The sequence below is a fragment of the Trachurus japonicus genome, chromosome 21, assembly GCF_045865225.1.
Source record: "Trachurus japonicus isolate A0001 chromosome 21, Traja_1.0".
Taxonomy (NCBI): domain Eukaryota; kingdom Metazoa; phylum Chordata; class Actinopteri; order Carangiformes; family Carangidae; genus Trachurus; species Trachurus japonicus.
Genome location: NC_140927.1, coordinates 19,344,270 through 19,361,800, shown reverse-complemented (window position 1 = coordinate 19,361,800; position 17,531 = coordinate 19,344,270). Strand labels below are relative to the sequence as shown.

The 17,531-nt window shown below is 45.9% G+C and overlaps 1 protein-coding gene across 1 annotated transcript in view; it reads right to left on the bottom strand.

Moving 5' to 3' along the window:
- Positions 1 to 1,260: 1,260 nt before the first annotated feature.
- igsf3 (immunoglobulin superfamily, member 3) overlaps positions 1,261 to 17,531 on the bottom strand; it is a 65,451-nt gene continuing 49,180 nt past the window's right edge. The window contains exons 6-9 of the mRNA XM_085766066.1: positions 17,086 to 17,514; positions 6,371 to 6,781; positions 3,606 to 4,055; positions 1,261 to 2,829 (exon numbers count right to left, since the gene is read on the bottom strand). Coding sequence (XP_085622192.1) covers positions 2,579 to 2,829; positions 3,606 to 4,055; positions 6,371 to 6,781; positions 17,086 to 17,514 — 1,541 coding nt within the window. The 3' untranslated portion in view covers positions 1,261 to 2,578. The remainder of the gene's footprint in view (positions 2,830 to 3,605; positions 4,056 to 6,370; positions 6,782 to 17,085; positions 17,515 to 17,531) is intronic.

The following is a 17,531-nucleotide window of genomic DNA, read 5'->3' as shown; positions in this document are numbered from 1 at the left end:
TGAAATGCTCTGGTTAATTAGGATAAAACAGTGAAGGAAGTTGAAATCTCAGGAGACGGTGGCTTGTGTCAGTATCAGCTGTACCTTTTGGCTTTTCATGACATAAATCGGTTTAATGAAGTGCTGCATTAAAGCAAAGCCTTAAAAGGACAAATATGAGCAATAATATCAAACACAATCTCAACAAACACCCATTCTTGAAATAGACTACTTCACAGGTTCAAAGGGGCGTCATCGCCACTCAGATATCGTAAAATGACGAGGGGGCTGGGCTTTGTGTTGACTGTCGGCTCAGGAGGTTGGGGGTGGGACGGTTGTGGGGGGTGGGGAGGTGTGTGTGTGTGTGTGTGTGTGTGTGGGGGGGGGGGTTCGGGGCACTGCTCCGTCACACAAACACGATGCTCAAAGAGTTCAAAGTTTACAAAACATCAAAATTTCTCCTTCAGTATTGTCATGCAATATACATGTTGACACGATTGAGACAACAATGTCAAGTTTTTCAAGAGTTTTCATGTCCAGTCTGGCAGTGAAAGGGTTAGGGCCCAGGTCGGGAGGAGGATTTCTCACCTCGCCTGGCTCATTGCATTCCAGGGGGAGGTGACGCAGATTTTCAACCCTTCTGCCTTGTGTCAGGGGAGCTGAGGAGGTGCACCCTCAGCTAGAATCCATGATTAGAAGACGTTTTTTTAAAACAGTTCGGTTTCGGCCGTCTTTGTTCAAACATCCTACCTAGGTGTTACATCACATTTCACTAAATAAACGCGACTCAAGCAAAAAAGCAGTAAGTGAATCCATTTTTGTGACTCGTCTGTTCTACTGTACATGTAAAGCCACAGTAAATTCCATTATAGATATAGATATACAGTGTATTGACACTGACCAAACTTGACAATCTGGTATGAAATGCTACAGACTGCAATGCGCAGGACAAATCTAGCATTTCTACATCTACCACATTGCCAACACACAGGCTATTGACATAATCTGCTTGGTGCAGTTGCCTGGCAACACAAGCAGCACAGTTTTTAGAGAATTTCAAAGCAAAAAAAAAGAAGAAAATTTTACAAAGCTATGCAAAGTAGTATAAAACAATAAATAGAAAAATCTTTAAAATAAACACAAAAGTCAAACATTTGCTCCCACCCATCGATTTTGTTTCCTTCTAATGTGCAGATGACATTTCCAGAGTGTCTTACAACACATCTACACATTAGTAATCTTCAGTGTGGCTCTTAACAGATCAGAAGGCATTTTTTCAAAAACTAATATGCATCTTTTGAGCGTCTGGTGTCTTTTAAAGACAAGATGACGGAGTGGTCAAACTGGGCAACTTAAAGAAATGTGCAAGAATTTAATTTCAGTCAGTGACCCCCACTGTGCAGTTTAAGAAGGACAATTCAACTGACTTAACATGAGTGTAAAAATTTGACCTTTTGCCCACAAGGCCCCTAAACCCACAGCAGGAGGTAAGCAGACATATTTACAATCTGCCTCAGAACCCATCAGCTCGTCTCTCCCCCCTCTTTAAAACTTCAAACATTGGCAGCAGACGACAGCGTGGAAATAAGAAGGACTTGGCACAAGAAAAAAAAAAATCCTCTGTCTTAAAGGACGTATATCCTCAGCAGGAGAGAGAGCTGTTCATTTATTCTCCGTCATTTCCGACCTCCCTCCCTCTCTTGTTCTCTTTCGCCGTCTCCTTCTCGGAGAGGAGGAGGATAGAAGAGAAGAGCGGAGCAGTCTCTCACTAAGGCCAGAGTGTCTGGCAGTGTTTAAGCAGCGCACCAGGACCTGTTTCTGTCTGCCAAGGCAAATTCATTGTGGAGGCAGGTGGGCCAACACACATACACACATCCTCACTTAGGACACAGACTTGTGTGTCCTTGCCTTTGTCTCTATGCAGGCTGGAAACCAAGTCATCAGCTACGGAGTCAGTGGGCGCAGAGCATCACTATGGCAACCAACATAGTGGGCCAGGCTGTGGCTGCTCTTGGATCAGTGCGGAGACTTTTTTTTGGCAACCGCTCGAAGCCGGAGTTGATTATAGAGTCTCTTCTCTTAAATGTTCTTCATGGATTGGCCAATGATCTCATGTGCGCAATTTTTATTTTTTATTTTTTAACTTTTTTCCTCTTTTGAAAAATAGACAAATATTCAGTGTAATAAAAACCAAAATGCAGGTATGAGATAAAGTTTCACAGAAAACAAACAAACAAACAAAAAATGAGAGAGGCTCATGTAACTCTCTTGCCCTTCATTTTGCACTCATACAATTCATTGTGCTAACATGGCACACTCACTCTAGTCCACACACCCACCCTCACACATACACGCACACAAACGCCCAATCACTCACACACACACACACACACACACACAGTTGTTGTTATCAACATAAAACAGGCAGCCACCAGGGTAGGAATTTTAAAACTGATCAACTGATTGACTAATTCAACACAGCGGTGAACGACGGTAAGGTCTGAAGGTGTAGTCCAGATCTGCTCCCTGGCATTGTGTCGGCTAGATCCGCAATGTGTGCGAGACAGGAGGGGGTGGGGGTTTCGGGGGTGTCCCTCGCTTAGTCAACAGAGCCGGGGTGCAGGCTGAGTGCAGGTGGGTCCAAACAGGTGGGGGAGTAACTGAGGTGAGGCTCTTTAATCCACAGGAGGGGGGCACCGTTCTTGCCCTCCTGGCTCTTGCTGTTGTTGCGGCTCTTGTAGCGCACCAGGAGCAAGGCGATGAGGAGGATGCCGAAGATGGGGAAGGGGTAGAAGAAGACAAAGTAGAAGAGGGAGTCGTTGGAGCACACCACTGATTGGAGGGTGGACACTGTTTAGAGAGAGAGAGAGAGTTGGAAAAAAAAATCACAATTTCTGAAGAAGCCATTTTTGCTGTTGTCCTGGAGAAAATCAAGTTCAAGTTTCAGGTTTACTTCATTTGTCACATATAATTAAAAGTAATTACAGTGAAATTCTTTACCTTTGGTCATTTGCATAAAATAAATAGAGAAACAAGAAAATAAAAAGAAGAATTGGTCACTGACTTATTGCTGATGAAGGAAACTGGCTTTTTGATTGGATTTAACGAGTCAACGTGTAGAGGATACTTCTTATATTCTTACAGCTACAGATCATCTTCATCTAGATGTGACCGCTGGTGAATGAATTCTTTAGATCTCAGCGCTGTTTTTGACGACATTAATCAGTCTGCTTTAATGCTAAACAGTGGGTGGCCATGTCTGGCTCTGCTTTTAACTGGGGTTGTTCCAATCTTCAAAATAAATGTTATGACTTGGGGAGTGAGTGGGTGGGTGGGTGGGTGGGCGAGGAGGGGGAGGAGGCAGAGATGACATTCAGATTATCTGAGAGCTCCTTAATTGGACTATTAATATTATCATGTTTCATATACTGTAACAAAGAGGACATATTAGGTGCGGGAAATATGCCAGAATTTAGCATGAGACAAAGGATTCAAAGGGTCTGCAATAAATTTAATCCTATCCTGCTATCTGAAGAGAGCCATTGATCCAAGTGTTGCTTTGTCACAGTGTTCATTTTCATCTCCACTGAGGGAAGCTCAAAGGATTTAGTTAATTAAAGACTTACCTTGCTGCAGCACATTGACAATAGTGAACCCGGAGTTGTTGGTGGCCAGGTGGTACCACGCGTTGCGGGGGTTGAGTAGCCACTCCTCGACGCGGCAGTAGTACCTGCCTGCGTCCGTCGGCCGGGCTCCTTGAATGGTCAGGCTGTACTGGTCAGAGGCCATCCTCTCGAACTGCAGGCGGGAGTTAGGCCCCGCCTCCTCCCTGGGGCTGCAGTTGCCGTTTCCAAAAACGGCATCGTGGCCAATGGAGAACACGCACTCCCGCTCCGCTTCTTCCTCACCAGGCTGGTTGTCGCCGTCCTCGTCGTCCTCGTAGTGCTCCACGTACCAGGATACGGAGAAGCGGGAGTCTCGTGACGACTGGGAAGGAATGCTACAGCCCAGCCGGATCGAACCGGACTCCTCCACGGTCACATTTGACTCCAACTCCTCCACCTGCAGTCGAACTTCTGCAGAGACGGAGAGAGAAACAGATGGGGTCAGAAAAAGTATCGGAGCATTGCAACAGAGCACAAATCAATATTCACAACACAAAAATATCACTCAGAGTAACATGAACAGCTGCGTTTTGATAACTATGTCAACAAGAGCTGAAACGATCTGTCAATTAATTAATACGATTATTGAAAATGAAATATTTTAGTAACCAATGAGTCGTTTGAGTCAAAAATCCACATGATTTTCATCTTCTGATGGGGTCTAAAAATCTAAGGCGACTTTCCCAATTACTTGAATGGGAAAACTATTCAAGTGAGTTAACTGTTGATCATTAATCTAATTTTTTTCCCTTCTGAACTTTGGACACAACAACTTATTTTATTGTGTCACGACTATAATTAGTAGACGGACTGAGTGTTAGCTGCAGTGTAAAAACAGCACATGCTTATATACAGTGGCACAAAAACTTTGCAAGTGTGGAAAAAAAGAAGAAGATAAAAATAAATAAATCCCACAGTGCTGCCCACAGCTATCACTCAACTTTGAGCTTTTCAGCAAGGTTTGATCCTACCCCAAGGCTAGTGTGTCTTCCTGTATAAGTATATGACAGGCCTTCAGGGGTGGTACAATGACCCAGTTCCACTGCAGTTAAAAAGAATGGCAGTAAAGACCTGGCTTGCTCAGGCTCCTCTAGCACAGTTTGGAACAGTCTCCTTGTTAAAGCAAAATGAGAAGCGGAGAGGACAGCGGGAGAGCAGGAAAAAACGGTCAGTGCTGGCACACATCTCCCCTCATCTTTCCTCTTGATGGGCAGATTCCTGGACGGCTTCCAAAGTGAATGCATTTTTTAAAGCTCCGGATGAATATCCATGATGTTTATACTGTATATACATATTCTATTCATCTTGTGGACACGTTTACATATCATTAAAAGTTAAAACATGGCTGTGAAGAATTTACTTTACCCAATACATATGCTTAGGTTGCAAATTTCTGCATCTGTACGTGTGGTGAAGATTCATTAAGTGTGGGGGGCAGTGTCAAGTTCACATCTACGCCTACATTAAAAAAAAAAAAACAGGCAGTTTTTCTTGCCCTGCTGGCTTAGGAGCAGACGTTTGGATCCTCACGTTCTAGCTGGACACACGCCATGTCATGGACTTCATTCTGCATTGTAAACAGGACACCTGGCAGAAGAACTCTGCTCTCAGTGATGTCTGAAAAAGAGTCACCTTCAGCTAGTGTGTCGAGTAGCGCTGTACAAACAAAAAGGGAAGTGCCATGGGCGGATGGGTTGTTGTCAAGGGCGTAGCTTTGGTCACTTTGACATTGATAGAGAGACAACAACAACACATTTTTTAATGCTGTCACCTGAATGGTTTCCTTAACATATTACCTGTTTTTACATTTATACTTGTACTAACATTTACATAAGCACTATTCATAAGAAAAGTAAACTTTAGGAAATGACTTGTCAACAGCATCCATTAAAAATTCAAAACAAGCTCCACTATGACAAGTTACAACAGTAAAATGCTGATAATCCACAGTCTAATCATGTAGGTAGCTCACAGGTTTTCATTTTAAAACACAGTGGCTGCTGGCTGGTTACTTTACCACCCACCTAGCAACTTACCACACACTGATCTGCTCTCGCCTCCACACTGGCAGTTAGTGTCTCCACCCTCTCAGCCAATTAAACGCTAGCGTGCCTGTCCTCCCAAAAATATTGGTGGGGACATGTTCCTGCTGTCTGTATGCAAACCTACACCCATGGTTGTTTTTATTTGCATTTTTGGTGTATTGAGTTTTGTATATGAATGGAAAGTAGGTTGTGGTGGGAGTAAAAAAATAAATAAAAAAAACATTCAAGGAAACCCAGTCAAGGGAGAAAATGTGAGGTGGCGTGCACTTGAGATAGCTGTCATGAGGCGGGAAGTCAGGGTCTGGCAGTAGGTACATCATGGCTTTGAGCACTTTGAGTACTGGACATGAGGATTTGGTTCTCCGCCTGAGCCAAGCTTTGCCCTCTGGCGTGTCATATGACAGCTGGCATGACTTCAACCCATTTTTTTTGCCACCTGAGCTCTGCCCAGGGCAGGTGTAAGGTCATCAGAGCGAGACGGCCTTGAGGCCTTACGCCTAGCATGGCGTGGGAGGCAAGGTGAGGTGGGGAGCGCCATTCGGAGGAGGGATTAGCTAAACTATGTTCAACTGATCTAAAACAGGACAATATGTGAGGCTAAAGTGGCAGCTGCTGCCTCCCTGCAGTGGGAATAAATGAGCATTTTGTTGAAGAGGACGGCAGTTATGACCGCTCACTCACCTGGCTGTCTGACCAGAACCTCTGTGAACCCCGAGGACTCCCTGGCGAGGCGATACCAGGCTCCATCTGGGTCGCTCAGCCACTCCTCCACCAGGCAGTAGTAGGTCCCGGAGTCGCTGCTCTCTGCCCTGTTCAGCGTCAGCACGTAGGAGCGGGGCGACAGCCTCTCGGCCTGCACGCGACGCCGCAGTCTCTCTTCGTCCGCGTAGGCGCCGTACTCGAAGGCCCCCGAGCGTTCGATCCTCAGGAGGAGTTCATCGGCTTCTGATCCCGACGCGCGCCTCACGTACCACAGCACGGCATGCTGGGAGTCCTGGCTGGTCTGGGAGGCGATGGAGCAATTGATCCTGACACGACTGTCTTCCGGGTACATCTGAGACTGGTTGGTCTTCTGCACTCGCAGCTTACTCTCTGCAAAGAATTAAGGGAGAGGATGGGAGGGGGAAGGGGGTTCAGGAGGGGAAAGAACAGGAGTAGACAGTCATTCCTCTGGGTGCGGTGAAAATGTGAGCACCGGTGACAGGTACACAATGCAATTTCTGTTTTGTGACAGACGACCTGTAGCTGGATTTATTTCTGGTGGCACCAGGGCAGGAAAAGATAGTGGTGCGTGGGTGGGTACAGCAGGTGACAAAGAGAAAGAAAGAGGTACGAGGGAGAGGAGGTGGAAATGTCAAGCAAATCAAAGCTCACGGGATGGGGGGGCTGTGTTGTTCCTATCATGGTAGAAATGTATGATAAGATGCAGAACAGCAGAAGAGACAGGGGTGAAGGAGTCGGAGTATGTTATTAGGTAAGATACAAGACAAAAAGCAGGGCAGGGGGTCTGTCAGTCAGCCAGAAAAGAGAGGAGGGGGGGGGAGAAGAAGAAAAAGAAAAAGAAGAAAAAGAAGAAGAACACATTTATAAAGTCAAGCAAGGACAAGAAGGGAGCAGATAGGAGAGGGAGGAGACGATGGAGAGGTGTGACTGAGATGTCAGGATGGAGCTGAGGCTGCCCTGAGTGCTGTGACAGGGTTGGTTACAGTGACATCAGTTGTGGGATAGGATTAGCTGCAGGTACATCAGGGGTGACCGCGACCAGAGCCCTGCTGTCAAATGCTTGCAGGAAGGATTATTACAGCAAGGAGCAAGTAGAAAACACACACACTCACAGACACACACATTCCTGACACCTTATAATTCTCAAGCTGGGCAATATATTTCTCATGCCATGAGACCTGCTGTAAATTCTTATTACATTTGGACACTATGAGGACATCTCCTTCATCTTAAAGAGATCTTAAAATAATGGTTATCATTAACATATGCTGGATACTAGAAATTTGCCTAATAATCACTGGGATTTCCCAGCACTCAAACAAAAACCCTGCAGCTTGAATAAACATAATCCACATAGAGTACATAGAGTTTGTATTTCTACTGTGCATTTTCTCGCTATTTACTGGACTGAACTCAGAACCACCAATCTGTATCACCAAGGACAGCCATCTTTAACTGAAACAAAGACCATCTGATTAATATGTACATAGTTGTTTGTACTGTACTTCATCAATCTAGAAAGATAGACTGCCAAAAAAACCCAACCCTAATCAGTTATTATGTTTGTTATAATTCATTTTTGAGTAAGAGTAGGTATGAAATTTGCACACTTTTCGGAAGAGATGGAAATCCATAAGAAATGGTTCCATAAATACACATATTTTTATTCCTCAATATAACAAGGGTTACAAGTATAGTACACTTTTTTATACAGTGTATTTCAACGTATAGAAAAGTATATTATACTTGTGGTATTGCAGGGACAAAAATAATAACAATCAACTCCAAATAGGAAAATATAAAATAGGAATGCATATTTGTATTATTAATGATTTTTTTGGGGCAAGTTTTGACAATGTGTTTTCTGTTTACTGACACTAATCGGCCCCCTATGAGACACTCAGTCCTCTACATGTCACTTGTATTCTTAAACAGCTCTCTGAGTCTCCAATGTCACCCTCCCCAGCTCCAGCTAAGCTCTGCTATGACTGACTGACTGATTGACTGCCTAAGGTCACAGCCATCTGCCCAGACAAAAAAAAAGAAAAAAAAGAGAAAAAAAACGTCCACACCCTTATCCACAGACGGGCGAGCATGCTCGCCTTTTGTGATCCTGCACATTTGCATTATCCATACAGTACAATACGTACATATTTGTTTGCATTCAAGAAGATGCATGGCTGCCAGGCATCACCAGACCACCCTGTTGTGCAACGATGTTTTCAAGCTAGCATCTCAAATTAGTCATCATCACTGCCTCGGTACCCACTGGAGACTTGGTAGGAAGCCTGACAATCTCCCCATCCGGAATTACTGCCGAGCCCTGCAGAATCCTGGCAATCATTTTATTTTATTTTATTTTTTTCAGGAGAATTACCTCCCAACCTCCTGAAGTGGAACCATGCAGGATTGGATTGGCACAGGACAAAGCAATTCTCTGCCATTCCCATTTGAAGTTTGAATCGGCAGCCAGGAGAAAAACTGGGGGCTGAAAGCCTGTTGCCATACATCACTGTTTACAGAAATGCTTTTTCAAAGCTAAGATAGGCTAATTATTCAAGCCTTATTAGGTAGCATCATGAGCTATTACAAGTTATTATAACTAAGCACTCACTCAAGCAAGGAAATAAAATGGAGGAGCAATGAGCACAGAGGCGGAAGAGGAACAAAAAGAACAGAAACGATGTCTTTTTTTTTGGTCCCAGAACAACCTTAAAGTCTCCACTCCCTCTAGAACCGTCTTGCTGTGAAATGTCTCAGCAAGAGAACAGCGACTTCACAGACCAGCCTGTCACATCCTCTGACACGTGTCCATTCCCACAGAGAGCAATGCCTCTTCCTTCAACTACAGTCATCCATCAACGCATCTCTGCTGACGCAAGTATTAGCAAACGGGCTAAAAATTCTATACAGCGCGTGTACAGCATTTTATTTATTTTTTTGTACACAGCAGATTCACGACGCTGTGGGAGGAGCCAGATTGCGGATTACATCTCCAAAAAAAGGTTGCTCATCATGCATGTGCAGTCCCTTAACAGCGAGAGGAGTTCTGTGTCGGTGTGTCAGCAGGGCTGTCAATACCTATTTTTAGTTGTGTTCACATGTTCTTTGCTACTGTGCTCCTTTAATGAGCCTCAAGGGTGCACCTACAGAGTAAGACAAATCCGTAATTGGAAACACATGTTCTCTGCTCTCATGTGCCAGTCAAACCTTGTCTGAGTCAGTAAAAGTGCACGCTCTTATTTTTTTTCTATTTAGCACCATTGTTTTATTTCTATTTTTTTTGGTTGGTCAGTTTATTTTCTGCATGGGGAAATAAAAAACGAGCAAAAAATCTTGGGTAGAGGAAAAAATGATTAACCTTATATAAAAAGTTAAAATAGTTAACCTTGAGCATGAATACCTTCTCATTCTCTTCACCTGCCTCTGTGGTTTCCACGGCAACCCTGTCTCCATGAACAACACGGAACAGCTAAGACACCTTTAAAGACCTCGCTGATCTCATCTTCCCTTTGTCTGCAACACCAGGCAGGATTAAATAAGAGCTAATGAAAAAGTCCATTTCTTTGCATGCGGGGTGTTTAAAAGATGTTTTATTGGGCAGAATAGAGATGTAATGATATGAAGCGAGTCCCACAACCATCTCTGCTGCGCTCGGTGGTACTTGTGTTTCAGCAGTTTGCTGGGCATGTACTGTCATTACTGTACACACACACAAACACAAACACACACAGAAAAACCGCAGAGTACAGTCACTAATTGGCTCATTGAACCCTCCTCTCAACCCTTTCCCCTCCATGTGCGCCCAATGTGTCTGTTTAATAGCTCCAGAAAACTGCAGAGTTGAGACCAAGCTGTCTTCCTTCCTTTTTATTTATCAGCCGAGGTAAAGTACACAAAGGCAACAAAACGGCTCAGTTTTTGATATGGAAGAAAGATAGAAAAGTGTACACCAAAACCCCAAACGCTGCATCACACAACTGTTGTTTATGGAGTGAAAGGAGATGAAAACAAGTTTGAGTCCAGGGGGAGGAGAAAGTGTACAGCTAAGGATGCCACTGTGGCATGTCAGCACACACTAACCACGGCTTGTGACAAAATCTTAGGATAACTTCAAAGGAGCCGGGAAAGTGCCTGTAAATGAAAGAATGTCATCCTTTATTCTTTGGCTACAGAGGAAACTCAATCCATTTTCCCATCTCTGTTTAACGCTGCTGCTCCAGGTGAAGTCTTTTACTAGCAGACAGGATCTAAACGTTGGGGCTGAGATGTCGGCTCCAACCCCTCTTATTTCCCTTTCATCACAGCTGCTGTTTTGACCACGCATCGCCTCCTTTCTCCCCTCTGTATTGCTATGATCTATGTCTCTCCTGATCACATTCTGTCTAATCACCTGACACTAACATGAATATTCAGCAGCTTCACCTGTGGATTAATGAATAATTAATGAGACGTAAATGAAGTGCGAACACCGGATGTGCTGGTGGGGTCTCTGCCTAACATTTACACTCTTTTTTAGATACAGTCTAACGCGCACTTGATGACCACTGAGCTGACAACCAATCCACAGGGCCAAAAGATATAATGCCTAGCTTAGCTGGAGGAATGGACAAGCGATGGGGAGAAAGAGACACATAGTGTGGATGAATGAAAGCAGCAAGGCCGACAGAGGAGAGGTATGGTATTTTTTTTAAGAGAAGACAGGATGAGAGAAAAATAGGAGAGTTAAGGGATACATCACCAAACTGAACAGATATTCGCAAGAACCTATCAACAGAGCACGGAGGAGTGAGAATCAGTGAGGAGGGAGGCAGAAAAGCCTGGAAAAGATGAGAGAGATGGAAAAGACAGAAAGTGAGAACATGCTCCTGGGGGGATTTCGGAAAAAGCAGCAGGCAGTCTTCTCCAGCTGCACTCCAGAGGACTTAGTCTTAATGGCTGCCTGCTCCGCCTTTAGCATTAGCATTAGCACAGCCCTGGGCTAATCCACGGCCAGGACCCCAAACATGTCAGGACTGAGGGGCTTAGACATGCCCTGATCCCCTGCAGAACAGCTCGCTTTGGCTTGCTGCTCCTCCCCAGCCACTGCACACACACACACACACACACACACACACCGCCACCCCCTGCCCGTCTGGACCTCTACCCCAAGGGGCATAGATCAGAGCGGGGTGCCAGTCCAAAGCAATGAGGGATGGGGTTTTCCTGACTGAAAAGTGGCTCAACTGCCAAACTGGGAGCCTAATTTCTATGCTAATGACTGCGATGTATCTATGATCCCATTGTGTCAGAGGGATATTACCACTCCTCATCCCTCCCCTTTCCAACTCCCTCTACAATATCATTAAGACCGGGCTAATTATGGGGATCTGTGCACGTTAACAGCAGCCTTGAACACACCCAGACAGAGCCGCATGCACACACTTGCAGCCTCCACCCTGTATAATTCCTATTCTCCAACGATAGTATACGAAGACACTGATACACCGAGCCCTGCACTTTCCCATTCTCCTTCCTGCCTGTCTGAGAGAGTGATTGCTGGACACAGGCCGGGCCCGATGGAAAAGCAGATGCACAAGAGGGGTTAAGACAGGGGGGTCAGGGCAGAGGGGAACTCTGGGAGATTAATAGCCCAGAAGAAGCTGGCAGGGAAAGGAGAGCATAAAGACATATCGCATGGAGCCGTGTGCCCGTCTGGATGTATGCGTGTGTGTGTTTGGGGTCTGCCAATGAGAATAAAACACATTATGCTCATTAAACTGCAGAGAACGGTGGTTATTCAGTTAGTGCAGGCTGGAGATTAGCTAGTGTGTATGTGCATGCATTGAGGAGGCGGAACTGCTGAGCCTCTCCTGCTCTGCTCCCACTATTAGCCGCTGATTTACATGGGGAGCAGCAGCACTGTAGCTAGCTCTGAGTTACGACTTCAATTACATCAGCAGCAGGACACACAAATGCGCCTGTGCACATGTGAAGACACACACACACACACATACACAAAAAGTGCTTAAGAGAGATGGAGAGACACAACACAGAGAATCTCATTGTGTCTGCAGATTGGGCCGAACAAGGAAATGAGGCCTGGATTGGATTGGATCTGATAGAAAAAATGTGCCTGTGTTCGTTGTGCACGTGCGCGAGCGTCTGGGTTTGTTCTTGTGAGGAAGACGACGTGCATCGAAGGAGTCTGACCTTGAATGTCTCAAACAGACGTGATTAATCAAAAACCTTTTATGAAATTATTTTCTGTTTCAGTGCACCCCTCAAAGGCTCTTCATTTATCACACATTATGACCCCGTGTGTTCATATGTGTGTGTGTGTGTGTGCATGCGCAATGCAGAGACAGACTGTGAGTGCACTCTAATTATTTGTGAAAGCAACACATAAACTCTACGATAGGAGAGAGGCAGGTGGCGAGTTGCACACATACAGGAAAGCCCATACGCCCAGTTCTGCCTTAGGTGAGCTTACGGGCAAACCCACACTTTATCCACTGCTGCTAAAAAAAAAGAAAAGGGGGGCAACACAATAGATTTACAACCATGTCACCAACAATAACACCGTGATAAAGCTACTATTGTGCACAAACAAGCACAGTTGCCATATCCTTATTATTCATGAAATACTCACAATGGTGGAAAAGCTGTTTGAAGAAAAATGTAAACATAACGGAGAGAATTATGAGGAGGAGGAGGGAAGCAGGGAATTATAAAATATTGAAAAATCACAGGAGTGAGAAAGAGAAAGCTGGGGGCGTGCGTGGTGGGAAACATGCAGCTAAGTGAGAGTGAAGGGGAAAGAAGACATTAAAAGAGACTTATGGGGAGCAGCGCGAACAAAATGTAGGAAGGCAGAGATGAGGCGGCGATGGCGGCGGCAGGGCGATCGGCCGGGCCTTAATGAGGATAGACAGCTCCTATCCATGCCCTGATAAACAGGAATCTCCAATCACTGCAGTGACACCAACACTATCAATAACAGCTGGGTGGCGAGTACTTCGCTGGCATGAAACGAGAGCGCACGCGGCATCTGCTAGTGCCAGCCCATATTAAATGGGAAGATACCCTCAAGTACAGTCTCAGGGAGAGAAAGTGGGGAAGAGAGAGAGAGAGAGAGCAGATGAGGCAGGACAAGATAAAGTGCACAGAAAGTAGGAGGCATATATCCTCTAACTCAAAGCGCAACCACAAGAGAGTAAAAGAAAAGGATAAGAATAAGCAAAACAAAACAACAACAGCAGAAAAAAAAGATGGCATCCATTCCTGCGTCGTGATGTTTGATCATGTGAGCGCACGGTAGCCAGGCAAAGCGTAGGTGTGTGAGGAGAGATGAGCAGAAACTCTAAGTGGGACACCGCACCCCTCCACCACCACCACCACCACCGCCACCACCCCTACCCCTCTATCATCATTCTAGCTCAGCCAATAACCAGACGGTCTTAATATCCCACTCCTCATGCCAGACACACACACACACACACGCGCAAATGTGCACAAGCACACACTGTAATGATGAGAAAAATGTATTGAACTCCCCAAACCGTCATTAATCTAAACTCCGGTTCCATTAGAGAAGATTCTGCATAATTAGTTTTGCGCGTTTTCAGTGTGTTGCGCGCATGTGTATGCGTGGGGGAAATGAGGGGTGTTTTCGTTTGTGTGTGTGTGTGTGTGTGTGTAGTTTGAGTTATGAGTCGATGATATTAGATTGTGTCGTAGAGACTGAGGCTTCCCTGGCGATTTGCCATGCTGAACATGTGTTTGCCATTATTGCGTTTCAGAAAGATACAAAGTGAAAACTCAATCAGGTGAAATATAATATCACCACCACTGTATGCGCAATTGTGTACCATGCGTTTATGTTATGTTTGTGGAGATCCTGTGCTGTGAGGGATAATATTGAATCGTATTCTATTATAAGATGATTACACTTCTGCTCTGGGAGGCAACACCCTCAACACCCCCCCACCCCTTAACACCCACTATGTATCAAAGTACTTTGTACTGTGTGGAGTGTGCAGTGTGCAGTGGGGTCTCTGCATGGAGCCTGTGGGGGACAGTTGGACCACAACTATTGCACAGGGTTGCCCTTGCAATGAACATAAAAATGCTTTATGTGTGTGTCTGTGTGTGTGTGTTGGAGCAGATATAGCTGTGAACTTTTCTCATATGACCCAGGGGACTTGGACACAGGCACAGTGCGCTGCTAATGTAATCTGGAATAGGAAGTAGGTCTGGGCTGGGCCACAGGCACCTCACTCGTTTTTTTTTTTACTTTACTGAAACATCACGTTGACCGGCTGACTGCTCCTGTTCCGTCCGGCTTTTATCTACATCCAACTTTTCTCTTCTGCTGCGTGGAAGTTGGATCAAGGGCGCTATTTCTGACGCTACTTTTCATTCTCCGCGTTTGAAGTCTTACAATAATTTAATGAGTGTCATTCCGCATTGGAGAACTTTCTTATTTAATGCACGCGTCTTTCTCCTGAATGCAAGACGGAGGCGGAGGATCAGACCCGCAGAGAGAGAGTGTTGTGTTGTGTCGCTGGGTATCGGGGGGTGAGGTCGGCCTCCGTGTATTATGCAGAGTAAGCATCTAAAAGCTCTCAGATGTGCATCACAAGCAACACAGCTGCAGAGTCATTCATGCAAGAACCTACACAGAACCCACGTGTATGTACAGTATGTATGTATGGATGTGCACACACAATGCTGCTGAGGCAGTCTTATACATACTGAGCAGGTACCTCTGTGAGCATGATTTAAAGGCTCTCAATTATGTATCTGGTCAGATGCTGTGTTTGCTCACACCTCATTACACACACTCCCCTTTATCCCACTTCTTTCAGAGAGGAGCTGAAAATGCCAGCCGCTCATTTAGCCAGGAGTGGTTAACATTTATGAAAATAGAGAGGAGAAAGCAGATGGGGAGGAGAGGCGTAAGGCAGAGAGAGAGACGTCCTACATTCTGACAAATGAATCATCAGTCTAAATGAAGGTCTGACCAAAAAAAAAGAAAAAAAAAGAAAAAGAAAAAAGACAGGGAGGTAGAGGAGACGAACACGGCGTTTCCAAGGCTGAACTGGGCCCTCCCCCTGCGAGGTAATGCCCTTAGACTCTGAACGATCGCACCGCTACGGTCACTGATTGGGCTTTCAGCCTGCAACCGATCCCACCGTCACGATAACTGATGGCATTACCAAGGTAACTGATCACTTTGTCATGGAGACGAGCGCCAGTGCACAAGACAGCGGGAGGATGACCCAGTATTTATTCTTCTCCCCCACCTTCGCTAAATGTCTTGGAGTGGGTGTGTGTGTGTGTGTGTGTGTGTGTGTGGGTGGAGTTGTGTGTGTTTTCTGGGTAGTTGGAGAGGAGGGGGTGGGGGCGCAATGAGCACTGACGATGATAAGTCGATTTCTAAATAACTTCTGAAGGGCCCGTGGTCGCCGTGCGTTCTGCGTGAATGGTTAAGGTCAGAGCACGGTCAGTTGAACGAGTAAAGCTCCGTCTCTGTACTTTGATGCCTCTGTATGTATGTGTTTGTGTTTGTGTTTATGTGTGTCTGTTTACATCAGTTTGCATTTCTGTGTGTGTCTTAATCAATAGCAGCGAGAAATGCGAGACCGTGTATATACTGTACTCGCGACTACATTCCACTGGCTCGCTTCGAAAGTGTTATCGACTCCTCTGACCTCTAGCGGTATCTTACTTCTTTTCCTCAGGTGAACACGGACGGGGGACTCGCAGGTGGGCGAAAACACAAGTCCGCATCTATAATATAACATTACATGATTCATTACATTACCAGCACTTGGCATTTGAGAAGATGCTGCATGATTGCTGATCTTATTACAGTGAGTTTAAAGCCGCTTCTCATCTCGCACCCACACACCTTGCTCATATTCCAGCTGCCAAATCCAGCAAATCTGGACCCGACGGCTACTTCAAGTACCACAATGCTTTGCTGTTAAGTGTGAAAACCAGACACTGGATGGTTTTTTCTTTTCTTCGTCTTTTATCAGTCGGATGAGTATTTTCCTTGTGCACATTCACCTGGATAAATGACACGTTGTACTGTTGAGGCGCACCCCGATGGGGTAAATTGGGCCAACGTGTGTTGGTTTGTGTGTGTGTGTGCGTGTGCGTGCTGTTTTGTGTTCAGCCACTAATTGGGCTGTGTCTGAATGGGTTTTCCTCCGCGTATATGTGTGTGTGGCATACTGAGGGCCAATGAGGGCGGCGTAGACAGTCTAATGCCTCCGCTGAGGAAAGAAGGTTCAAGGACAGATCGCACACTCTCTCTATCACACTTTCTCACTTTCTCGGTCCTCATCCTTTGCTTCTCTCTCTCTCTCTATCTCTCCTCACTTTCGCTCATTTTTCTCTTCCTTTGGGATATTTAGCAATCCTTTCACTGCGCTCCACCCTGCCCTGCACGCACAGAAACACACTCACACATACATGTCCACACACACTCCAATTAGTGGCTAAAACCAGAGACTAAGAGCAATTAGAGCAGCCAGAAATCCTATAAGCTCTGTTGAATTCACTCTGTGTGTCTGTGTTTCGTCTGTGTGAGTGATTCTGTGTTGATCCCTGTTTGTGTGTTTGTGTCTGCGTCTGTTCCAATTAGGTGTGCGTCTGTCTGGCAAACAGCCACGTGGCTTTACCTGGCTGCAGGACGCTGATGCCGAGCAGGTTGGACGTGCGGTTGGCCACTCTGCTCCAGCTGTTGTTGTAGTTTCTCCTCCACAGGATGGCGGTGCACTGGTACTTCCCCGCCTCGCGACGCCCCGCCCGGGTCACCGACAGCCGGAAGTTGGTGTTGGAGTGGGAGCGGTCCACCGTGGTGCGGGTGCCCAGCCCGAGCAGCTGCTCCCCCCACTGCAGCGTGCCCTCGCGGGTGAAAGTCACCAGGTCTTTGAACTCTCCCTGCTCCTCGTCTTCGGCCTCCGCGGCGCCCGCCGGCATGAAGCGCCAGGTGACGGATGTGGGGACGCGGGGGTTGTGGCGGGGCTTGACCAGGCACAGGAGGTCAAACGAGTCTCCGAAGGTTACAGATGGCGTCCGCGACGAGGCTGACACCATGAAGGAGGACTCTAGATGGTAGAGAAAG